This window comes from Tympanuchus pallidicinctus, unplaced genomic scaffold (assembly GCF_026119805.1).
Source record: "Tympanuchus pallidicinctus isolate F22 unplaced genomic scaffold, pur_lepc_1.0 scaffold3, whole genome shotgun sequence".
NCBI classification, from domain to species: Eukaryota; Metazoa; Chordata; class Aves; order Galliformes; family Phasianidae; genus Tympanuchus; species Tympanuchus pallidicinctus.
In genome coordinates, this window is record NW_026294747.1 from 90,870,202 (window position 1) to 90,894,376 (window position 24,175).

At 50.9% G+C, this 24,175-nt stretch overlaps 4 protein-coding genes and 1 long non-coding RNA gene across 10 annotated transcripts in view; all 5 read right to left on the bottom strand.

Annotated features, from left to right (window-relative positions):
- HOXA3 (homeobox A3) overlaps positions 1-15,597 on the bottom strand; it is a 43,743-nt gene extending 28,146 nt beyond the window's left edge. For all 3 annotated transcript variants that reach the window (XM_052693567.1, XM_052693565.1, XM_052693566.1), the window contains exons 1-2: positions 15,216-15,597; positions 3,885-3,989 (exon numbers count right to left, since the gene is read on the bottom strand). The gene's annotated coding sequence lies outside the window, so the exon portion shown is untranslated. The remainder of the gene's footprint in view (positions 1-3,884; positions 3,990-15,215) is intronic.
- HOXA5 (homeobox A5) lies at positions 4,906-7,732 on the bottom strand. 3 transcript variants are annotated; one of them, XM_052693577.1, is made up of 3 exons: positions 7,240-7,731; positions 6,932-7,092; positions 4,906-6,059 (listed from the first exon to the last, which is right to left on the bottom strand). In XM_052693577.1, exons 1-3 carry the CDS (start codon positions 7,491-7,493, stop codon positions 5,809-5,811), a joined length of 666 nt encoding a protein of 221 aa, XP_052549537.1. In that variant the 5' UTR covers positions 7,494-7,731; the 3' UTR covers positions 4,906-5,808. The 3 variants fall into 3 exon arrangements, with proteins under 3 accessions (XP_052549537.1, XP_052549536.1, XP_052549535.1); XM_052693576.1 differs by having other exon boundaries at positions 6,932-7,095; XM_052693575.1 differs by having other exon boundaries at positions 6,932-7,732.
- HOXA6 (homeobox A6) lies at positions 9,489-11,651 on the bottom strand. Its single transcript, XM_052693585.1, has 2 exons — positions 11,003-11,651; positions 9,489-9,784 (listed from the first exon to the last, which is right to left on the bottom strand). Exons 1-2 carry the CDS (start codon positions 11,436-11,438, stop codon positions 9,525-9,527), a joined length of 696 nt encoding a protein of 231 aa, XP_052549545.1. The 5' UTR covers positions 11,439-11,651; the 3' UTR covers positions 9,489-9,524.
- Positions 15,598-16,588: 991 nt separating the features above from the next.
- HOXA7 (homeobox A7) lies at positions 16,589-20,030 on the bottom strand. Its single transcript, XM_052693586.1, has 2 exons — positions 19,523-20,030; positions 16,589-18,431 (listed from the first exon to the last, which is right to left on the bottom strand). The coding sequence occupies exons 1-2, from the start codon at positions 19,896-19,898 to the stop codon at positions 18,148-18,150; spliced, it is 660 nt and encodes a 219-aa protein (XP_052549546.1). The 5' UTR covers positions 19,899-20,030; the 3' UTR covers positions 16,589-18,147.
- A 1,475-nt stretch (positions 20,031-21,505) lies between these two features.
- LOC128085805 (uncharacterized) lies at positions 21,506-23,557 on the bottom strand. 2 transcript variants are annotated; one of them, XR_008209103.1, is made up of 2 exons: positions 23,073-23,557; positions 21,506-22,397 (listed from the first exon to the last, which is right to left on the bottom strand). It is a non-coding gene; the product is annotated as an uncharacterized LOC128085805 (long non-coding RNA). The 2 variants fall into 2 exon arrangements; XR_008209104.1 differs by having other exon boundaries at positions 21,506-22,402.
- Positions 23,558-24,175: the final 618 nt, after the last annotated feature.

The window sequence follows — 24,175 nt, forward strand, 5'->3', positions numbered from 1 at the left end:
CGTAAGGACCGGCGCTGGGGGAAAAGCTGCAGCTCTCTGCTGCGAGGGTCTTAGTCATTTCTCCTTGATTTAAGCATAAAGAAACAACTCTAATTGTTTGCGAAGCCTTGTCTAGGCAAACGAGTTGACTGTGAACTTGGTCTAAAGCGAGCTCTGCTGGTGATTCCTAGGGTGTGCAGATTTATCTTTTCTGCATTTACTTAACCTGGCAGTGAACTGCACGGGCTGCCATTTGTTATCCGCAGACAGACTTCACCTCAAGCAAGGACTGTTCCACAAAATTGCAATAATTACCCAATAACCTTCATAGCAAATATTATTATTGAAAAGCCATTTTTGGGGGGGTTGCAGGAAAGATTCCTTACGCGTGCCATAAAGCGAAATCCTCGCGAATTTTACACTCTCTTTGTATAAGATTCGATGTCGTTTGTGCGTGCAGCCCCACGAGCATGTGACTGCGACGGTCCATGAGTATTTGCCTTCCAGAGAGACGTTAGCGAGGATGCTTTCATTTAAAAGGGGTACTATTTTCGAAGATGATCAGGCGGCAGTGGGAGCTGTGTTCTTTTGCGCTTATCTAACAATAAATCGGGGATATTTGGGGGGCAGGAAGGGAAAGGTGAGAAAGCGAAGCGATGGTTTCACTTGGTGAGGAGATTTACTTATGTGTGCAGCTAATGCGTTAAATCTGTATTTGCGGGGAGGGAAAAGGCATTGCTCCAGTATTCAGGGTTTGAAATCGAAACCTCCCGATCCGCCCCTCGCGATCTGTTCCATTCAATTTCCCATGGAGCAGATTGCAAACCCTTCTTTTGTCACCCTTCCACAGATACACACTTATTAACTGTAAGGAAATGGCAGAATCAAAATTTCCCTGTAATGTTCTGCAATTAGGACGCTTGCAGGGCTTAGAAAGCGCAGCGGAGCTGTAATTTACGGATGACTTTCAAGCGAATTGTTACACTTCTGATTTAGAGAAAGTTATGGCTTCCAAAGTCACTGGCTACCCACATTAAGAGGGTTGCCTAATCTTTAATTGGCCCTACGCTTAGACATGACACACTATACTCAAGTATTTCTTTCAAAGGCTTAAGTAAACTGCATTTCAATGCTCTGAACGCCACTTGCTGTGCCTAAACTAAAACAAACTCGCACGCATTAATCCCCAAAACATAGCGCCAAAAAAAAAAAAAAAAAAAAAAAAAAAAAAAAAGAGCTCAGATAAGAGCTCTATCTCTCGATTCCAGGCGATTATTCTCTGTGATATTTTTCACTCCGAAAACAATTAGGATCTGGGAATATTTCTGCACAGTTCGGCTGTGTGGAGTCTCTTGAGTTCCGAATTTTAAAAGCGGGTTGCAAAATCTGAACGCGCTCCTTGTTTGCAGTGACTTCAGCTCTTCTGCTTCTGACGGGGGAGGGCCGAATCTACTGAGAAGTTGTCATTTCCAGCGAAGTTTCTCTCGTTGTTAGAGAGTTTCTTGCAGTGCGGGCGGGTTTAGACGCTTATGGGCTTTTGTGATCTTTTCCTTTCCCATAGCTCTTGAATTCCTGTCCACAGCGTTGCGAGAATGCGCTCTAGAAACCGCATACAGAAATGTGAAAATAATAGGAGCAAAGCTTTTCGCTGCAGATCATTACAACCCGAGATGGCATCCAGGTTCCTAAAGCAGGAGTTGAGCGGGTGTGTGCGTGGACGTGTTTGTGTGTTAACCAGGCACTTGAAGCAACACGGTGTTGTGTATTGAGTAATCGGGAACGGTTTGCGCCCGGAATGGTTCCCTGTAACAAGAAAAGGTTTCTCCTACGGAAAATGACCCGCATACGAAAGGAGCACAAACTTTTAAAGCATTTGCATTCCTTTGCCTCCTACTATAAAATTTTTATGGCGTATAATATAATCTAGTGCACGCCTATCATATAAAACTTTCTGGTATTCCTATTGATGAAGCTGACAGCTAGCGAGCTATAAAATCCCCAGCTGTTTATGACGGAAATGATTTTCGAATGTGTATTTGGGTCTGTGCTTTTAAAGCCTTTCCCATTATTATTATTATTATTTTTAAATACAAAGTATATGCATATGTGTTTGTTTAGTGCTCACAGAGCGATCCGCAGACACAAAGGCTTGGGACTTCATTTATCTTACACTGGGAGTTGACTCCAAATATTAAATATTTGTAAAACGGTGAAATCTTTTAGCTGCTGCAACCTTAGATGCGAGAGTCTCTTTAACATTTAAGGCGAATGGATGGGAAATGACACAGCAATGCTGGTGGTGGACCTTGGGCAGACCCTGCAGAGGTCCAGAGCGACCTGCCCCACCCGCAGCCCCGTCTCCCCTTCCGCTCGCAGTGCCACGCAGAGCCCGCACCGCACCGCACCACTCTGGCCATGGGATAGCAGGGGCAATATCAAACAAAGCCTGACTCCCATCTCCCATCACGCCGCCCCGTTCTTCTTGAAACTCGAGTTTATGACACATCAAGGAAAACAATGCAATCTGCAGAGGGGATTGCGTTGAATCCCTACTACTCCAAACCCGAGCGGAGAACGAGGTTCTCACAGCGAAGTTGGGTACAGACGCGTTTAGGAGCTCGTTCTCAGATCTCCACCCCGGCCCCCACCGGTCCGTCACACCCCTGAGATCACTCGTTCTGAGGGTAAGGATCAGGCCTTGCAGCTACCAAAGAGAGACAGAGCTCCTTTCACCCTTTCATTCAAGTCCTGGAAATTCAAAGACTGAAGTTAAATCCGGCCATAAAGTTTATTGCTGAGTAATCACACTCTAGTGAGAACAGTCCACTTAAATAAAAAGAATGTGGAAGTAAACACGCAGCTGGGGCCTACCCCACAATGGCAGCCAGCAATACAAGGCAGAGGGAGAGAGCAGAGCATTGGGGATATTAGCAATCTTCAATAAACCAAGCCAGTATTTCATAATTTGAAGTACTCTAATGACCTGTGGTCTCTTGTATTAATGCTACGAGTTACACTCAATTGGTTTGCTTAAAAAAAAAAAAAAGGCTCTGGAACGTAAATATGTGTACACACATACACACCCTTTGTACACATAAAGACACCAATAGCACAAGAACAGAGGCATGTGCTCGGATTTACACAGGGGTACACACAGATCGGAACATGCATGCATACACGCGCATCACTCGAACACACTTATATTCTTATATTTACAGATAGAAGCTGGGGAAAAAAAAACTAAAAAAAGAAGTTGCAGTGGAGTTATAAATGCACACACCCGGAGCACAGCACACGCTCGCGGATGGGCTTAGCTACATAGCTAAAGCTTCCCACACGACCCAGTGCAGAAAAGAGGAATCTTAAGCACTCCAGCACGCTCCGTGCCATTTTAATACTTGCTCTGATGTGCAACACATTTCGCCAATGCAAAGATGATTACCATATCATCACGCCTCCACCCCTATCGTGCCTACTGAAGGCACTGCCCAGATCGTATCAAACCCTATCTACTTTGTTTTCCTTTTTTTTTAATCGCCCGCAGTAAGTACTCCTTGCTAAACAAAACCTCTCCAAACTTGGAGAGTCTATTGGAGCGAAGGAAGTAATTATCTTCTGCGGTAGTCCAAGTGATTAAAGCTAGGCCCCAAAATCCATCTCTGCCAAAGTCGCTTATTGTGGTTTACTTTGATTTGATCGCTAAAATAGAGCGCTGGCAGCCGCGGGAGCGGGGCTGGGGCACTGCGCAGCACTGCGCTCAACCTGGGGCTGCGTGCGCTGCCCCGGGCGGGGGGACAGCCCCGAACCTCGGCACAGGAAGAGGGGAAGGGGAAGAGAAAGAGCGAGCAGGAGCCTCGGCTCCCCCGGCACAGAGAAACTTTAAGGAACTTGTGCACAAAACTTACCTCGATTTGCAGGGAGCCATTTTTTCACACAGTATTGAGAACTTGTGGTTTGGATACTTCTGTACCTAAAAGTGACAATGTGAATGGCCAGGAGGCACACGTAGCCTGCAAAAGAGTCAAATGAAGTCCAGCGTCAGTGAGATTATATGTTATGTGGTATATAATGTTGGATGTCAACTCCCCAAAACCATAAAACTTACTTTAATGGCACCACGTGACTTTTTATAGCCAGTGAGCCTATCTGTCTGTGCTATGGATGATTTTACGATCTAATTCATAGACAAAACCCTATTCATTTGGCACCCAAATGTCATATAGCCGGAACTGGGGCTTATAAAGTTTACTGTTTTATAACTTTTAAGGGAAGGCATCAATGTAACCGGTCAGTAAATGTGCAAATCTGTAGTTGCTCTTAGAAGCTGGGAAGAGTTAACCATTCAAGCTCTGACGGGGTAAGTAACATCGCGCTTATAGAAAACTAACCGTAGTAGCAAAGAAAGCAAAAAAAAAATCCGTAAAGGGCGAAAAGTGGGAACGTGGCGATCGAGTGTTACTAATAGGCGCAGAGGGCTCTAACGTGGCCGCCCCACAAAGATACTTAAGGCGACCACAGGAGAAAAGCTAGAGCGGGGCGAGCACGCCTCGGACTTAGCAGCGTGTTTTAACAAAGCACAAGTTTTGTTCAGCCATCAGCGACCGGCTAACGCTCGCTTAGCCCACAAAGGCTGTCGATCGCGGTCCTTGCGAGGCGGCTTTCCACCTTAGCGAGCGGCCATTAAAGGAGGAACTTCTGCTCCAACTTTGCAGCAGCAGCAGCACAGCAGCAGCGCTCCCGGAGCAGCGCAGCCCGGCCGCTCAGGTGAACGCGCTCAGGCGCTGTGCGCGGGCCCGTGGAGCGCGCAGAGGCAGCGCAGCTCTTTGCTTTGCACAAACCAGATCACGAAAACTTTACAATAGAAAGTTTATTATTATTATTATTATTATCATCATCAATTTTTTTTTTTGTCGATTTCCAGTCAGGTTTGTTGTTGTTGTTTTTTTTTTTTTTTTTTTTTTTTCTTTTTCTTTTTCTTTTTTAAAAAAACAAATATAAAAAAAAAGAAAAAAAAAGAAAAAAAAAAGCTGCTCACAGTTTGCTCAAACAGCCAGACTTTGACTATATTTGTAACTCTGACCACCAAAAAAAAACCAAAAACAAAAAAACAAAAAACAAAACAAAAAAACAAAACCAAACATACATCACAGAAGCTGCACTTAATAAGAGCCACTTCTAAGAGTTCGTGCAAAGAGTCATATACAAAGGCACAGCAAGGACATACTGCTTGGAATCACAGTTTTCGTCACAGATTCACTATTCACTACACGTAGGACAAGTTCAGTTGATTTCATCATTTCACCTCTACGACAGCATTAATTACACAGAAATTATATAGGTAGTTTGAATAAAAATATTTTTAACAGCTTGGAGCTATACGGACATTAACACTTGACCACACATGCACAGTTAAGCAGGTTGAGTGCAACACATAACATTTGTACTAAACCGGGGGAGGGTTTCTTTCTCTCTCTCTCTCTTTTTTTCCCTTTTTTTTTTTTTTTTTTTTTTTGTTCTTTTTTCTTTTGCTTTTTTTTTTTTAACAGTTACTTCAAGTAACACAGCTTGCTTCATATAAATAAGTTAAAACATCTATTATTTTTTCAAGACAAAGCCATTCAAGACAAAGAAATGTACGATAAAAGCAGATCTACTTATACACGCGAGAGAATGGTAATAAACAGGCTCATGATTAAAAGATGAATAAGGGCGACAAGAACAGGGTTTCTTCACAGAAGTAACACAAGGAAGTTTTAGAAAGTCAACTTAGTACTGACATGAGACGCAGGGTCAGCTAATACTGCTCAGTACTTTTAATTGATCAAATGCTTAGGGACGGAATGCCCCCCCTGCAGCTGCCATGCTCATACTTTTCAGCTTATTATCCTTTTTCCATTTCATTCTCCTGTTTTGGAACCAGATCTTTATTTGTCTCTCTGAGAGGCAAAGAGCATGTGCTATTTCAATCCTTCTTCTGCGGGTCAGGTATCTATTGAAGTGAAATTCCTTTTCCAGCTCCAAGGTCTGATACCGGGTGTAAGCAGTCCGAGCCCTTTTCCCTTCTGGTCCCCCTATGTTGTCTGGAAGAGAAAAGTACAGCGTTTAGATTCCCAGCAGCGACGTGGAGCCCTCGTGTCTCCCTGCAGCTCCGAGCCACCAGGACCGTTATCCTCAGCCCGGCTCGGTTTTGTTGCCGGGCTGGAGAAATGCTCAACAAGTTTCCCCCTCCTGCCCCTTTAGAAAAGCCTTTGGGGGAGGGGGACCTGGCGGCCGTGCTAAGTTTCCGCTCGGATTTCGGTTTCGCTCTTTCTACAAAAGGGATTTTAGCGCGTTTTCCAGGCGAATCCCCCTCTCTCCTCCCCCGGCTCGGCTCTGCGGAGGACGCCTGCGGTGCACGCCGGGCTCTCGGGGCCGCGGAGCGAGGCGGAGGCGCGCAGCCCTTTCCCACGGCGGAGCTCCGGGAGGCGGCGAACCCCCGGCGCTCCCCGGCGGGCCGGGCGCGGCAGGTAGCGGGGCCGGGGCTCTCCGCACCCCTCCGCCCGCTCCCCGCGGTCAGGGCGGTGCTCCCCCCCCCTCCTCCCCTCGCTTTCCCGGCGGCGAGAGCTGCCCTCCTCGCCCCCTGCTATTCTCTTTTCAATTCGGCTCGGGAACACAAATAGGGTCGGCAGCGCCGTTCCCGGCAGAGGGTCCCCCCGGAAGGGCAAAGCCAGGAGCGGTCCAGCTCCGAGAAAGGCTCCCGCAGCCCCCCGCTCCCAAAGAGTCGGCCGGACGCTGGGTCGGGGCCGGGCGCTGCCGCTCTCCGGGGGGAGCTCCCGTATGGGGAGCGAGGGTTGCGCTCTCCCACGCCCTCCTCTCCCCCTCTCCCCGACCTCGCTCGGCACGGACACCGGCTTTACATTCAATCCTGCTTTTCCTCCAGAGAAATAAAGAAAGAACAGGGTATTTGCTTTACCATGACTTATGTGCAGCTTTCGCATCCAAGGGTAGATCTGGGGCTGGGAAGGCTGTGCTGTGCTTTGGTCGCTCGGGGCACTTGCCTGCTCGCTGCTCGCCGGAGTGTCTTCCTCGGTGCCAGACGAGGTGCCAACCCCGTCCCTGCTGATGTGCGTGCTGCTGCTGGAATTGGACGAAGTGCTGCTGGAGTTGCCCAGGGAGTTTTTCACCCCGTGGTGACTCTCGCTGACGGGCGAAGCGGCCACGGCGGTGCAGGGCAGGGGGTCGGGGGGAGGCGAGTGGGAAGCGGCCGCGGACTGGCTGTACCTGGGCTCTGTCGAGGCAGAGGTGCTGTTGGCCGGGTAAGAGCGGGCTCTCTCGCTGGCACCAAAGTGGGTGGAAGCGGAGCGCCCGACGCTGAGGTCCATGCCATTGTAGCCGTATCCGTACCTGCCGGAGTGCATGCTGGCGGAGTCCCTGTATTGCTCGCTCACCGAGCTGTGATCTCCATAATTATGTAACTGGTAGTCCGGGCCATTTGGATAGCGACCGCAAAATGAGTTTACAAAATAAGAGCTCATTTGTTTTTTGATATGTGTGCTTGATTTGTGGCTCTTGGTCGTTTTGTGCGTCTATAGCACCCTTGCACAATTTATGATGAATTATGGAAATGACTGGGACATGTACTTGGTTCCCTCCTACGTAGGCACCCAAATATGGGGTACGGCTTCAAATCACGTGCTTTTGTTGTCCAGTCGTAAATCCTGCCTGATGACCTCTAGAGGTAAACTCGTGCACTGGTGGGGGAGCTGGGAGGGCGCGGGCGGCCCGGGGCGCGCCGCCGCCGCGCGCCGCCGCCACCGCCGCCGCCCGTCCGCCGGCCTCGAGCGCCACCCGCTGGCGGCGCGGGGGATGGCGGCGCGGAGCGGGGTCGGCGCGGGGTGACGGCCCCCGACGGCGACGCGGAACGGGAGCGGAGGCAGAGGGGCGCGGGCGGGCGGCGGGGCAGCCCAGGGGCCGCGAGGGGAGCGCCTCGCCGCCTCCGCGGGGTGATGCTCGTGCGAGGCGGGCCGCGATCGCCGCGTGCTCCGTCCCCGGCGCTGGCGGCGGTCACGTCCCTCGCACCATCCGCGTTACGATATGTGTTTTTTTGTACCGTTTTCCCGCGGCGGAGGTTTCGAGAGGCGAGCGGGTCCGGCCGCTCCGCAGCGGCAGGTAGCTCTGCGGGATGAGAGCTGTGCGGCGCTTCCCTAGCTAGCGGGCGGATCGCAGGCGGTCGGTGTCGGTGCTACTTTTCTGCCTCCCAGCAAAAAAAAAAAAAATACTATAAATCCGTTGGTGGCCATTTTGCAGTAGGATTTTGGAATCTAGCTTGTGAAATGTTGAGAGCGGTAGCCCAAATTGCGCTGCCTCCCGAACAAAAGAGCCTCGGTGCGCACACAAGTGGGTTTGTGCACAGCCTCACAGCACACTCACACGCAAACAATACAACATATAGAGATAGAACGTACATATCAACCGCTGCAATTCTGTTCCTTACACAGAACCCGAAATGGAACCATGCTATCGCAGCTGTATCTCTTTAAAATATCTTTTTTTTCCCCTTTTTTTTTTTTCCTTTTTTTTTTTTTTTTTTTTCCCCCAGTGCTAGGAAATGCGGATGTAAATTAAGGTACCACAAAGCGGGGAAAAATATCCCCGAGATAATATGATCGACTCTTTCCTTTTAGTTCAAAAGATGGTAAGAGAAAACAAAATAAAATAAAAAAAGAAAGAAAGATGGAACCCTCGAATCCCCAAAAAATGAAGTCCATAATTCAGTGCATAGCTGAGCTCACTGAAATCTCAGTGCGAGCTCAACGGGAACCACAGAAATTCGCCCCTTCAAAGCCTTTCCTCTCTCTCGTCCTAAAGTTTGTCACCGAGCTCTTACTCGATATCAGTAGTGCAGACTGGGGTCAGTTTAGTGGCATTTAGAAGTGTCCCTGCAATTCATTTTCGCATTATCAGCAAGCTTATACCCAAGTTTTTATACAACGATTTTTTTACAATGATTTTTTTCAGCTTTTTTTTTCTACTTAAATATCCTACAGTCGTGTAAAACTTTTTTTTCCCTCCCCTGCGGACCATAAAATCCTGAACACATCGTATCGAGGCGGCCCGATGTAGCGGGAGCTGGTAAGAAGATAAACCCGAGATTTTCTACCATCTCTCATATTTCTACAGCATGAACGTTCACAGTCACACACGCACGATAATAATAACAGTCCCCCATGGGTCGGTTCTCACACAGGCACTCCAAGGACACTCTCGCACACGCAGATAAATACCCAAATATTTTACAGTCTGGGCCAGGTCTCTGAATGTTTTAAGCAACGCCATCTACTCGCGGCAGAAGCGGTTCTTATCTATGTACACGGCCGTAGCTCGAAAGCTCAGACTTGTGCATGTCTTAGAGCAAGTCCCGGCTGATCGCAGATGTACATCAGCCTGTGGGGATTAATAGGCTGTGACAAACCTATGCGATTTTAGTAGCAGAAGGAGCACAAGGTAAATAACAATGTAACAGCGAGCGCTAAGGACGGGCCTGGTAGCATTTATTAAACACGGTTCTACTCCCCTGACTTTTCCTCTGTTTCATCGCTGCCGGGCTGTGTGGAATTTATGAATTTGTTTTCCTTTTTCCATTTCATCCGCCTGTTTTGAAACCATATTTTAATCTGGCGCTCGGTAAGGCAGAGAGCGTTCGCAATCTCAATGCGTCGTCTTCGGGTTAAGTATCTGTTAAAATGGAACTCCTTCTCTAACTCTAGCGTTTGGTAGCGGGTGTAAGTCTGCCTCCCTCGTCTCCCATGAGCTCCATATACTGTACCTGCAGAAGTAAAGACAAAACGAGCGTGTTGGACAGGGCCCAGTGCTTTCAGACCACAAAGCCGTGCCGCTTTTCGCGGGGGGGGGTTGGGGGATGGGGGGGGAGTGGGAGAGGAGGGGGCCGCTGGGGCTTTTTTGTCCCCCTTTCTTCCTGCCTGAACGGCTGAGGGTGTGGACGTGCTCATGGGGTGGCTGTGATACAAAGGAGCCGTAAGGTGGGGGCGGGAGGGGGGGAGAACTGTAGGTAGCACCCTACTCGGGTGCGGGGAAGCTGCGTGCACACACACACACATACACACACACACACGTGTGCGGGCAGGGCTCTGCGTGTGTGCACGTGTGTGTGCGTGTGTGTGCTGACACAAACACGCTCTATTGCTCCACAGCTACAGAGGAGCTGTAATTTAAGCATAATGATAGACATCAGCTAAAGATCATAGAACGGCCTTTGCCATTTGCTCCGGAATTTATTGCCCTCCAATGCAAAGCAGCATCAGAATGGTCCTGCTAAAAGTTTAACTTCCCCCTTCACCCCCCCCCCCCCCACCACCACCACCACCAAAAAAAAAAAAAAAAAAAAAAAAAAGAAATACAACCCATAGTCCAACGACCATAAACGCGGGAGGGGTTCTCACTCCGGGACTCATTAGCAAATAATGCAAGCAAATGTGATAATGGGATTATCAAAAATAGGTGCCTCCCCGATAGGACCCCTCCTTTCCCCAGCACCACTCCTATCCAGAACGGTTCGATCCCATGCAGTTCACTTTGTAAGGCAGAGAAAATCTGCGATGCCATGGGAGTGCGGCCCCGAAACGTGCTCTCAATATCCAATACTAATGAGCTGGGGGAGGGGGGCGATGAGGAATGTGCCACAAATGCATTGGATCCTCAGTGCAGAGGGCATATTCCTTGCATCGCTCTCTGACAATGAAGGAGCTGAGCTTTGGGGTGGCTTTAGAAGAGTGGGGAAAGGGCTTTGCTCCGTCCCTTCTATTGCCATTATTTTTTTGCCCATTTCACCACGCTGGGCTCCCGGCCGCTGCTCCCAGGGTGCCAGTATGCCAGGTCCTATCCGAGCGGGTGCCTGCGGAACCATTGCCCCCCCGGCATCCCGAGTTTACCTAAAACAAACAACCAAAACAAACAAACAAACAAAAAAATCCGGGGGAAAGAAACTTTTGGTTCCCCTTCCTTTCGGCTGTGCTCAGTCACTTACCGGCACAGGAGTTCATCCGCTGCATCCAGGGGTAAACAGGGCTCGTGTACTTCCGGTCGGTGCCCTCGTCATTCACAATTTTGCTTTGTACGCCGTTGGATTTGTATTGTTGCTCGGAAGAAAAGTGCAGATAGTCCCCGTGTCCCCTCTGCTTGCCACTGCCGGAGGGAGAGGCGCTACTAATTTCCTTGTCTGAATAGAAACAGGAGGCTCCGTACTCATAGGAAGCCCGATTGCAAGCAATGACGGTGTTGGACTGTTGGTAGAAACAAGGTGAGGTGTAGGTCTTGTCCTGCAGGCTGTTCGCCCCGTACGAAGCCGGAAAATGCCTCAGAGCATCATAGCCCGCCGGGTACAAGGGGATCTGCCCGAGGAAGGAGTCCTGGCCAGCGGGCAGGCTCCCGGGGAAAGTGGGATTCACGAAATAGGAACTCATTTGCTCTCCCCTCTCCCGGACCGTGATTTGTTGTGTATTAGTACATCTGGCTATAACTATTAGTAGTCATCGAAGTGGTTTGTTTCTGGATGGCCGAGCGCCAAAAGCGACAGCAGAAAATAGGAGCAGCTGACGGCGGGGCGGCCAATGGGAGCGCGAGCGGCGCCCGCTCCCCCGGGGCCGCCGCCACCGCGCTGCGAAGTTACCGACAGCCCCGGCCCCGCCGCGCCGCCCCGCGCCGCCCCGCGCCCACGGCCCGCGGGGACCGACCGCGCCCCCGCCCGGCGGACCGCCCCTCGAGGATCCCGCCGTGAGAACGGCGGAGCGCGGGTGACAGCGGGGGACGCGGAGCCCCCTCCTTCGGTGGTCGGAGGGAGGAAGGGGGGCCGCGGGGGGGTGGTAGGAGAGAGGAGCCTCCCGTAAAAGTTGTCGCCGCGCAGCGCCGAGGAGGAGTGGGCGATCGCCGGGCCCCGGCCCTGGGGAGGGGGCGGGCGATGATGGATGCTGCGGAGGGAAAGTTTGGAGCGTGGAAGGGGCAGCGCGGCGCCGGAGGGGCTCTGCCGGTGGGAGAGAGACCGCACCCCGCCGCCGTCTCCACCGCGGCGCTGGGGCCGAGGCCGCCGGGCTGGAGGTGATGTGCTGAAATCCCCCCTTCGATGGGGCTTCCCGCCCAGGCGCCAGCTTTGTGTGAGGCTGCGCCTCCCGCGTGGGCCCGGTCCCGGGTGTTAATGAGCGCTCCGGCAATTACCGGCGAGCTGCGGGCCCGAGCGGGGAAATGCGGCCTGCGAGGAGGGGGTGTTCCACCCCAGTGTCCGAGAACGGGCTGAGAAAGGACGGGCGATCCCCCGCGCACAGCCCCGATACACCTCCACGTGTCGGCCATCCTCACTCCCCACCCCGGCCGCTGCCAGGCCGAAGGAACCCAACATCCGAAACCAACAACGAGCTGGCGGGATTATCCCTAATTAATAAAGGCCTGCTAACGAGTCAATAGAAGCCAATCGCTTTCGTCGTAGCTTTAAAATAATTTGATTAAACACGGATGTGTGTCTTTAAGAGAGAGGGGAAAAAAAAAAAAAAAAAAAAAAGCCAACAACGCGAAACAAACATTTCCACCTTCATTTTTCAACATGGCAGTTACCCGTAGCGGAAATCTCACTCCCGGCCCAGGGCTGGGATAGTAACAGTGCTGATGAAATTCGCCGCGATGCGCACGGCGGAGCCGTAACCCCGCGGTTCCTGAGGAGGAGGGCACACCCCGAGCAGTGCTTGTTCCCGTTACAACACAGCCAATATCCTATTTTTAAACTCTCTTCACCGGAAAGTGGTATTCGTGAGAGCCCCGTTTCCTAAAGCAGCTTTAACCCGAGAGTTCTGTTGTTGTCGGAGGACTATTTATCTCATTTCCGGGGGCTGATTACGATACCTATAAAACAGCAGCGAGTTAAAACGTCGCCCCACAATAGTTCGTATTGTTCGCGGCCTCAGCTGGACTTTCACATTCAGATGTTGATTGCCTCCAATTTTTTTTTTCAACTTCCTTAAACTCCCGGTGCCGGCCGACCCGCGGCCACACCTGGCAGAACGCCGGCTCTGAGCTGCGGGCTCATTGGGAAACGCGTGTTTGCCTTCCCCAGGAAAGTTTTGTGCTCTCTGCAAATAGGGCTATAAAAAGGGGGAACGGCAGCAGCCCAGCACCCAGCGCGGTGAGCACAAAGAGGTTTAAAACGAGAGGATTTCTCCCAACGTGGGGCAGAACGAAAACGCGCCATGAAACATCAATATTCGGGGCGAGCGGAGCGCAGCGGCCCTACTTTAAAAAGTTGTGCTCGGGCGGCCTTTGTGTGAATCCACCGCACGGAGACCAACGTTTAAAAAGTCGCGCAAGGCTCTCTTTTATTTACGTTTTGCAGCATTGCTTGTGCACTGATTTATTTCTCTCTCTCTCTTTTATTTATTTCTTCTGGTTTTTCCTTCTCTGCCTCGAGTTATCGCTCGCATCCAAACCGAACCGTCCACATCCCGGCCGCGGGCAGCGAAACCATTTCTTCGTTGCCCTCATAGCATCCGAAGGCACTCAGCGCTCTCTGTGCGGCCGGGCCGCGGTCTGAGCCGTTTCGGTGACAGCCGAACGCTCGGCGCTGCGCTCGGTGCCGCACTCATATCTGCACGTCCTCTGCGCTCCTTCCCCTGCCTTCGCGCACCCCGAATACCAGCACCCCGAGTTCTGCCTGCCCGGCCACATTCACTGCAGTTTTCCTGCAGGGAAGCAGAAGGCAGCCGCAGCATTTTGCCACAGAGCCCGCGCTTCAGCCCCCGGTATCTGCTCTGTTTGCAGAGCTCCCTGCATCCCGCGTACCCTTCTCTTCATCCACAGGTACAGGTGCGGGAGCACTTCCCCTCCTCACCCCAAAATCCTCCTTCTCCTCGTGCACAAAACCTCTTAGAAACCATTCTCTGCTCGGCAGCGTTCCCTTCCCCCCCCCTCCCCCCCCCGCTCCCAAGCCTTTAACCAAGAGCTCGAATCTAAGCGTTCCGGGCCGGCCAAGCGGCCGCTCTGACCCGAGGGACACTTGGGGGCAGCCCGGGGGGCACAGACCGAGGACCGCCCTCGGTTCACGCACAAGCACACACACACACCGAGGGCACAGCGAAGGGAGGGGGCAGCGCAATATCGGCCCACGGGAGCGATGCTCCGTAGAGGTGCGGTAGGCAGGATTTCATTGTTAAAAATATATCTCTTTTTTAATATATTTTTTTTTGGATGGGGGGAGGCTGGGGTTAAGCCCCTGCGCGGTGCCGGCAGCAGCGGCGCAGTCTCCCGGCGCTGGCCCGCGCCCTGTGCCCGCCTCCGCCGCTCGGCCACGCCGTGGCAGCACTGAGCACCGCCGCCCGCAATAAATAATCCGCCGCTCGCCGCAGCCCCACTCCGCCGGGTACCGCAATGCAATGCAAATGCGAGGCTTCGGCGGCACAAACAGCGCTGCGAGCCGCTCATCCGTGATGGCTGTCACCGAGGGGCGGCGGCGGGGGCCCGAGAGCTTTCCTCGGGGGTTGGGGGTTAGGGGCCCGCGCCCTCTCCCCGCTCACAGCGAGGGGAGAATGAGTTCGGCTCCGCGATCCCCGCACCGCTCCGCGCAGCCGGGCTGAGCGCTGCCGCCGCCCGAGCGCTGCGCCACGGCTCCGCGGCGACCATCCAAGAGACACAACCAAAGGCACAGCCGCGTTCAGGGCAGAACCTTCCGCCGGACACAGCAGCTTCGCGCCGTGATTCCACCCCCCCCTCCTTCCCCCCTCCAAAACAGCCTTAAAATGATTACAGATAAATCACATCTAAATTTCATCTGCCGCGATGGAGCTTAAAGTTAATGCTGCGAAAGAAAAATATTGCTTTTATATACATATATAAATCATCCCCCCCCCTCGCCTCCCCCCCCCCCCCGTGTCTGCAAAAAATAATAATAATAACAGTAATCCTCCCAGACTGATGCTGTAAACCTGAATTCTTAGAAAATATTCGGAATGCCATAGCGACCCCCTGGCAAACGCCAACAGAAATAAACTTGGTGAAAAATCCACGCTTCCCGAATAAATAATAGCAAATCGGCGTTTTATTCAGCATCTCCGCATGCACAGGTTAAACCGAAAGGAGCCGAGCTGCGACCGCGTCTATTTCTGGCCGCTCACATTCCCATTCGCTTTAATTGCACACGTCTAATATCTCCCCGTATTAAAGCATGTTTCCCTGCTTACGGCAGTGTCATATACATTTCTCACCTTTTAGGTTCTGGCTCACAGGAGCCCCTGCGACTTTGACAGCTGTCGCTTTGGCTGCACAGGAGACGAATCGCCCTCCTTTTGGTGCCAGAAGAAGCAGGAAATTAGCCAGGTTGCAAGTTGAAAATCTGCCACGCCAGTGCTTTGAATCCAATATGCCACACCTTCCAGCGGGGGAACTGGAAATTGCCATCCCGGATCTGTGTTCTAGGCGGCTGCTTATGCCGAACCTCCGCACACTTTGTTCACTATTGCCTTACAAAGAGCAAATGAAATGGGGATTGAAAGCCAGAGAGATCCGAAGCAGGACAGAGCTCAGCAAAAGAATGCGGCTCTATTCTCGCAAGGGAAATTATAAAAAAGTTCATGTTCACGGTTACCATCCACATGACCGACAACGACCAATGGAAAAACCGAACAACTCATAAAGTTGTATTGCAAAGTTGTAAATTTTCATAAACAACAACGGATTTATGGCCTTTTCCTCATCACTAAGAAGAGGCAGGTCTTAGAGAGGCGCCATCTTACCACAGACGCAGCCCCGGAGTTTTTTTTTTTTTTTTTTTTTTTTTACCAGACCTGGAGTTCGCACTAATTTTATTAAAATTGCAATTAGTCCGTCGGCGGGGACCGAGCGCGGCGGTGAAGGGGAACTTCAGCTCAGATGATGCCCCCGTTCTACTCTGTGTTCGGCCGCCAGAATAAAGGCGCTTTTCGGGTTTCTTAAAAAAAATATTTTTTTGCTTTATTTTTTAATTTTTAATTTCCGATTTTTGATTTCTGACTTTTTTTTTTTTCTTTCGTCATTGGAAACACTTTCTCGCCTCGACGTCGCGTGCTACACAGCAGAATGGATCTCATTCCTAAAGCGGGGCTGTTTTTCCCCTTTTTTTAGCCCCATTCCCGTGCCCCCCGGCCCCGGAAAGGCGCCTGCCCGCAGCCGAGCGTTCACCTCGGGAAGTTTCGCCCCTCACTTTTTGCTCCTTCCTAAATCTGGTTTCCCTACGTGCCAATGGGGCTCTGTCACGGTCGCCTGGGCCGGGCTCGGGCTTTCTAGAGGAGCCCGAAGCACGGTGGAAGGAAGCCCGGCCATAAAGAAGCTTTCCGCTTTATTAATCAACCGCGCTGGAAGAAATAAATAAATTAATTTTAAAAGAGAGAGAGAGAGGAAAAAAAAAAAAAAAAAAAGAACCACGAAGTCGAGATAGAGAAATTGACTGATCGCTGGCCATTCGTCACCTCGGATTATTTTATTCCTTTCGATCATGGGGGAAAAATAATAATAATAACGTTGTCGAAATTCTTCATTTGCGCGTGTGAATTATTTTTTATTCTCCCTTCGAACTGCTTCCCTAACAAAAATAAAAGCACAATGAATTGTCAACAAGCATCTTTATTTTCCGTGTGACATAAAACACATTTATCGTGGGGGATACTTGAACACGGGATCACTTCCAAAGAGAGTTCACAGACATTTTTTTTTTTTCACTTCCAATACTTACACGGCATATCCAAATGTTCACAGCGAACACATCGAAACACATTGTAACATACAATTGTTTGAATAAACTTTAGCCAAACCTTCGAGACGGGTTTATACAGAGATCTGAACGATACGTCATGCGACAAAGTTTCCCAATGAATTACATACTTCCCAATTTATGACATGGTCTTACAAATGAGCTCCAAGACAAATATAAATGACAAAAAAAAAAAAAAAAAAAAAAAAATCGTTCAAATATACAATATCTGCTATCTTAGGAAAATTCACGGTATTACATATTAACACGTTGGGATCATCAGGACAAACAGATATTTGAAAGGCGATTACATGGTCATTTAAATTCGCTTTGCCAAGAACACTTTCAGCTATATTGAGTAAGATCAACCCAGGATAAGGAAACGGCCTTGAGCAGAGGCAGCCTAAGGTAGAAGCCCACGGTAGATATTAAACCGCTTTGTACAATATTGGCGTGTGCGTTCGCTCCCTCACTCCAGAGAGTAAAGGTTCGCGGACAGAGATATATTGCAGCATATGGTTTTCATTAATAATTGCTTTGGAATAAATATATTATTTTAAATTTAAATATATTCAGCCTTTACGGTACCAAATTCTATACCAAAGCTATCGATGCGTGCTTTTCGAACGACTGCGTTTATGTTTCTAAAAGCGTTTTGCAATTCACATTAGTACGTTATCTTCTTCTGACTACTAAAATACAGCATACTTTCGAAGATAGGTAGGCGGAGCAAGATATATAGGTAGTCTGAAAAATAGGTAGTACGACTCATTGCTGTGGATTGTAGTGGTTTGTGGCACATCTTTTTTTTCCCCCTCGCTTGCTGTTTTACCTTTTGTTAGTGTAGCTGTTAGTTATGGTACTTTCCTAACAATAATTAAAAGAAAAGATAAAGGAAAAAAAATAATAATACAAAAAAAGAAAAGTGCAGAGCTACTTATTCAAAATTAGGTAGTTTTCCTCAATACGAGCCTAATGCACTTTTCCCCTTACGACTGATTGGGACTATTTAGTCAGGTAGTTACTTCGGAAGGTCACGGTGTACTTTATGTGCGAGCAGCAGTCCTCCCACCGAAACGTCCCCAGGAGAAACCCACCCGAGCGTGGGTGAACGAAAACTCAAATGATTGTAGGATGCTCTCAGGATATGCTACCACGGGGCGGGTTTGGGGAGGACGGGAGAGGGGAGAGAGGGCTGGAAGTCCAACCCAAGAGACGTTTTCATGTTTGCAAACGCTCGCTTGCAAGACAGAACTGAAGGGAACTGATTAACTTTTTTTTTTTCTTTTCTTTTTTAGTAAAAACAGTGAGTGTCTCTTTCTTTTTTTTTTTCTTTCTCTCTTTAAAGGGAGCTTTTACAGCTGTCACGTGTGTACGTTATTCTAAGAGATTGCTTCCTCGAATGGGACTCCCTAATCCTCCTCTTCTTCATCTTCTTCCACTTTCTCCACAGACGCTGCTGCTGACGTGGGCTCGTTGGGAGCAGGAGTGCTGGAGCTCTCCTCCTTGTGCTCCTTCTTCCACTTCATCCGCCGGTTCTGGAACCAGATCTTGATCTGCCGCTCCGTCAGGCAGAGGGCATGGGCGATCTCTATCCGCCGCCGCCGAGTCAGATAGCGATTGAAGTGGAATTCCTTCTCCAGCTCCAGGGTCTGGTAGCGGGTGTAGGTCTGGCGCCCTCGCTTCCTATCGGGACCTGAAGGCAGGCAGGCAGGCACACACGCCCAGCAGTTAGGCAGGAAGAGAAGAGGAAAGTTTTATCTTTTTTTATTTCATCCCCATTTTTTTTCCAACTTTGTTTTTTTTCCAACAAACACCAAAACAAAACCGGCCCAAGCGAGAGTGAATAATCCCCTTCCCCCCTTTCCCCCCCCCACCCCCCCCCACACACACAACCCTCCCCCCCCATACACACACACTTTGTCCTAACAAAGACATTTCAGCGACACGACCTGTCCTGCTCGGGCAAAGCAAAAATTAAGTTGCTCGAGACATAGAAAAAGTGGAGAGAAAGCATTCAGGAGAGGAGGTGGAGGAGGAAATTGCTTTTGGGAGGAGGAACCTTCCCCCGGGCGATATATTTCCCTAAAACCTTCCAGGCTTTTGCGTTTCGCAAGGGGAAATAAAAATCTGGAAGGCCGGGCCGTATTTATTTTATTTTAATGTCTGGGGCTCCCTGCACATACACACACACACACACACCCCGCTCCCCTACCCCGCCCGGATCGTAAACAATACCCCGCGTTCAGCCCCAGAAGCGAGCTCTCGCTTTTCACACACTCTCGCCCCCAGCCCCCCCCGGCTCCCTCCCCTCCCTCCGCTTTCCTGTTCAGTCCGTTTCTATAGATTCTTATCTCCGCGGAGGGGGCAGGGGGGGGAACGCGGCTCGGCGCGGCCCGGCGGAGCCCCGGCACAGCCGACCCCGCTCCCGGGCTCCCCTTCCCCCCCCGGGCGGAGCTTTTCTGCCCGACTTCGGCGGAGGGCAATGGGGACGCTCACCCGAGGGGGCTCTGCGAGCACGCAGCCAACTCTCCGCATTTCTGCAGCAAAAAGCGCGAATAAACTCAATGCTAAAATTCCATAGCAAATGGAGTTAAATAAATTTACGAGGCTAGAACCCATTAATTGGGCAATAAAAAGTTTTATGATACTCATTTACATACAATGCCACGGGCTTTCTACGCAATGGCGCCTCGGCTATAATTAAAACCATCAAGGCTGTGCTGACAGTAATTTTGGCGACACGCTTTGCCTGGCTGCCACAGCTCCAGCCCCGCTCGCCCCTACCTGAAGACCTCATCCAGGGGTATATCCGGAAATTAGCCTCAGCCTGGTTGTGCAGGTTGCTTTCCTCCGCTTTCTCACAGCTGGGTTTGGTTAGGTCATTGCAGAGGACGGGAATGTTCTGATCAAAAGAGGAACAATGCAGGTTGTAGGCATCAGAGCCCAGGCTGTATCCGGAAGAGAACGGGCTTTGATATATGGTACTGTTCACATTGTACAAGCCGGGCATGGAGGAGGCAAAGGCACCCGCGCCTGGTCCATAGCCGCTTCTCTGGGAGTTGCTTGCAAAGGAGCAAGAAGTAGGCTCAGCATTTTGGAAAAGAGAAGCCCCCGCCGTATATTTGCTAAAAAGCGCATTCACATAATACGAAGAGCTCATAATTTTGACCTGTGATTTGTTGTCCGGCAGGCTTCAGTGTCGGTTTTACGAGGTAGCGTGATATATGATAACATTACACCCCCAGATTTACACCAAACCCCATTTTCTTTTGGACTGAGCTGCCTCCAGCACGTGACCGGTCATATGACGCCGCCCGCCAATCCCCGCCCGCCTCACAGGTGGTGCCGGCCGCGGCCCGCCGGTGCCCGGCCATGGACGGGGCCGCCGGGGCCGCCGCCGCCGCCCCGCGCCGTCCAGCCGCCGCCCCTCCGCCCCCCGACGGCACCGCCGCCTCCGCCGAGCGGGAGGGGGAAACCCGGGTCCCGCTCCGAGGAACCGCTCGGCGGCGACGGCGGAGGGAGGGGGGAAACGGGGGGGGGCGGGCACCATGTGGTCCTCGTTAGACGGGGCGGGGGGACGGGGAGGGGGGCCAAAGGGGAGAACGCTGAAAACAAAACAACTTGAAAGAAGTGAAAGCGCTCGTTATTGTTATTATTGTCCGTGCTGCAAGCACGCAGAGGGGTCACTGGTATGCGGGGAGGGGGTTTGGGGTGCACTCGGCTACGGGGCACAACCGACCCCGTCCCGCCACTGCTGTTCCCGGAGCCCGAACCTAGCATAGGGGTGCGCGGAGCCCTCCGCGAGTCGGCCAGGCCCTCCTCCCCGGAAAGAAAGGAAAATACCACCGCCCCCAGAATAAAGGCAGCGTACAACGTGCGGTTGAGGGAGCGTTCAACTTTCTGAGAGCCTTAAGCAAAAAGAAAACAATACGTTGCACTCAAGGAGCCGCCTGCAAATGTCTTCTGCCCTGAGCCTTATTTATTATTGTTTTTTATTTTTTTTTTTCCCAGCACCCCTTTTACCTTTCCGTTGTACATACCTTACGGCCCCGTTCTTCTCAGCTCGAGGGGAACGCAGCCGGTTTTCTAAACCCCGGCTCCCCAACAATGCGAATGGCTCTGCATTGAGGATGCTGCACCGTGCCCTTCCTTTAAACGGATCGTAAAATGAGTTTCCTTCCCTCAGACAGGGAGTCCTGGTAAAGACAGCTTTTACTGCCTGCCTGTATTGCACATCATAAACTGGAAGGAGCACAATGGAATTGCCCCGGAAATTCTCCTTTCAATTATAGTTTGGTGCCCCGTGTACAAAGACTTTCTCACCACTTAAAATTGTTCTTGGCGATATTTCGCACGGACCCTAAACTTTCCGTTTTGTAAACGTGGAACACCCTCTCCCCCCCGCACACCTCCACGCTCGCCCTTGGGGAGCCTTTATGCGCGGTTATTGCAGCCCCATGAATACAGGTTTCTGACAGAAGCGAGTAAATTCTTAGAGCGAGGTCCCCGAGATATTGCAGCCTCAGAGCATGCAAATGTGGCGGCTGCTCCTAGAGATGTGCCAAGCGCCAGGCACGTGAAAACGCGGCTGATACTCGGAGGCGCGGGGGAGAATCTGGAGAAAAGGTCTCTGCTCGAGTTTATTCCGATTTTGGCAATATCGCTGCGGTCGATGTGGGAACATTCCGGCAGAAGAGGCTGCCGGAGGGGAAGAAAGGCCCAAGAAGTTAAACGAACGCGAAGCAAACAAGACGACGACTCAGAAGATCAAAGAAGCTGAAGTAGATGACATTAGACCAATAAATTGCTCCTCTGGTGACAACATACCAAGACGCGAAGAGAAAGAAATGGCAAACATAGCCGATGTCTAGACTCTAATATTGATAACGTCGAAGCGAACGGCGGGGTTGGGCGCGTGTATTTCGGGTTCCGCGTGCCTGCAAAATATGCGCTGCGATGCCGTTAGCTTTGCGGGGGTGTGTTGTGACCACCGCCTTTTCTTTTATTTTGCTAGCAGCTTTTTATCTGCCAACTCACAAATACTAATAAAAACAACGTCAAAATGCCTCCCGCCAAACAAATCGTCGAAGCAGATCCGAATTGGCCCCCACCGCCTTATGTGCGCGCCCACCCCCCGCGTATTCGCCCAACGCCGGCACGGCGCTGCTCGGAAATAGCCCCGAAATGTCTCATTCTGTCGCATGCAAACAACCTCGGACACAGCAGCCTGCAAAACGTATTCAAATGTGTATATATATGTCTATATATTACAGTCGAGGAAATAGCGAGCGAGCTGAGATTGCGAGGTTTCCGTCACTGCAATCTTCTCACACGCTTTAAAAATAATCCTCCAGGCGGCATTCACTGCATTTATTTTTTACGTGGGAGAACCGGGGGTGCCTCACTGTGCGTCCCGAGCTTTTCCGGGAAGTCAAAGGTAGCGATTAAACGGTGCTCAGAAGTTACGCGCGACCTGGGAGCACTGCCCTGTTATGGCTCATGTGCCGAGAGGGATCGCGATGTGCTTCGCACTAGAGAGGATTTTTTTTTGTTTTAGAATCCCGCCGTAATTTATCCCCGATTATAATGGAGCGCGCTGTGCCACGTTATTACTTCTCATGACGACGCATAAACACTTCTTAATTTCGGTGCAGTTTTACTGCCCTCGGAAAAAAAAAGAAAAAAAAAAAAAAAAGGAATTAATCATAACAAGTTTAACAACGCCTTTGTAGACAAACATTTGATAAGAAGGCTCTTATTAGAAAGCGGGGAGTGGCTGCTGCTCTCCATCCCTAGAAAGAATTAAATCTTTACAACGGGGTGGGGAAAAAATAGCACAGAGCGCGCATTCCTTTCCGATGCTGAATTTCGATGTTAAGATATTGGCTTTGATTTAAGGAAATGTAAATAAAACGCAGAGAAAGCGGTTCTGTTACACAGCGCTGTTCAGCTTTTTTTTTTTCTTTCTTTCTCTTGTCTGACTCTAAGTTGAAAAATACAACGATCTTCTAGCAGAGCACATTTTGTGCTTCCTTCCCTCCCACTTCTGTTTTCTCTCCAATTACTTTCTCCCCTTTCTTTCGGCAACATGTGAACACGAGCTACCATTCCCCACTACTTCTCATTCCAAAGACCGAAAGCCAACAAAAGCAAAACGGAGAAAAATACGAAAACGAGAGGAGGAAATCAGAGTAGCGGGCCAGAAGAAGTTAGGAGTGACTTTGAGACGCGTCAAGTTTGCGGAGTACCCGACTGTTAGCATCTGTACTATGGAAGTACAGCGGGTCGCACGGAGCGGGAATTGCCGAGGACGCAGGCAGAGTTTTATTTGTACCAGAGACAGATGTTGGAAATTTCCTTTCTCCAGTAAATAATTTTCCAATTAAAGCTCCGCAGCGCTGCTTCTCCCGTCTTTGCCACGCTCTCCGAGGGCTGCCCGTGCCCACCGCATGCCCCGGGCAGGGCCGGCTGGAGCGGGGAGCACTCCGATTCCCCCTGCTCTGTCCCAGCGCTGCTGTCCCCGCATTTTCTGTATATGTCATTCCTCACCGGGAAAACGGGAGGATTTGAGGGGGACGAGGGTCGGGGAAGGAGGGGACGGGCTCGCAGCTCTGTGCCGCGGCTTTGTCAGCTGACAGGGAGCATGGTGGATGCTTTGAGAATAATAACGCGGGACTCGGTGAGGAGCGAGCTTTTGCTGCGGCCACACATTGATGCTACCCGCACTGTGCCCTAATGGCTCAGTGAGCCGGGGATAAGGAGAAGGAAAGGAAAAAAATAAAAATAAAGAAGAAGAAGAAGAAGAAGAAATGGATTTTAAAAAAAGAGAGAGAGAGAGAGAGAGAGAGAGAGAGAGAGAGAGAGCGAGCAAAAAAATAGTGGGGAAAAAAAAAAAAGAACTCGGCCTTTGTTGACGCGCAGCCCGTGGCTCCGGCCCGCGTTCTGCACCCACACCGTCGACATTTTAGGCGCTGGCGGGAGGCGACCGAGCGCTTGATGGCGGGTGGCTGCTCTTTCGCGGGCTCACAGCGCCACCTGCCGGCGAGAAGGCGCGCCGCCAGCCCGCCTCGCCCCGCGGAACTGCACCGCGCAGGCGGCCCCGCTCCGGCCGCGCCCCGCAGCTCCTCGTCCGCGTCCGCGCCTGGCCCAGCCCGGCCGGGGGGGAGGCTCATAAAGGCTGTTATTTCCGCTCGCTCGCTTTATCTAAAACAGCCAGACAAAACAAATGAAAAGGCTTTTGTAGAAAATCTTAATTGTGGCTGGACAGTTGTAAACTCATTAAGGGCCGAATTCCAGACAGTTTGCAGACCCGTCATTTATTACACACTCTTAATGCTGATTCTTTGAAGTTGCCTCTGTCTGCAACAACAGAGGGCGTCCCAGCATCCCAAACACCGGCTAGGGGCTCAATTAGGGTTTTTTTGTGTGTGCACGCCA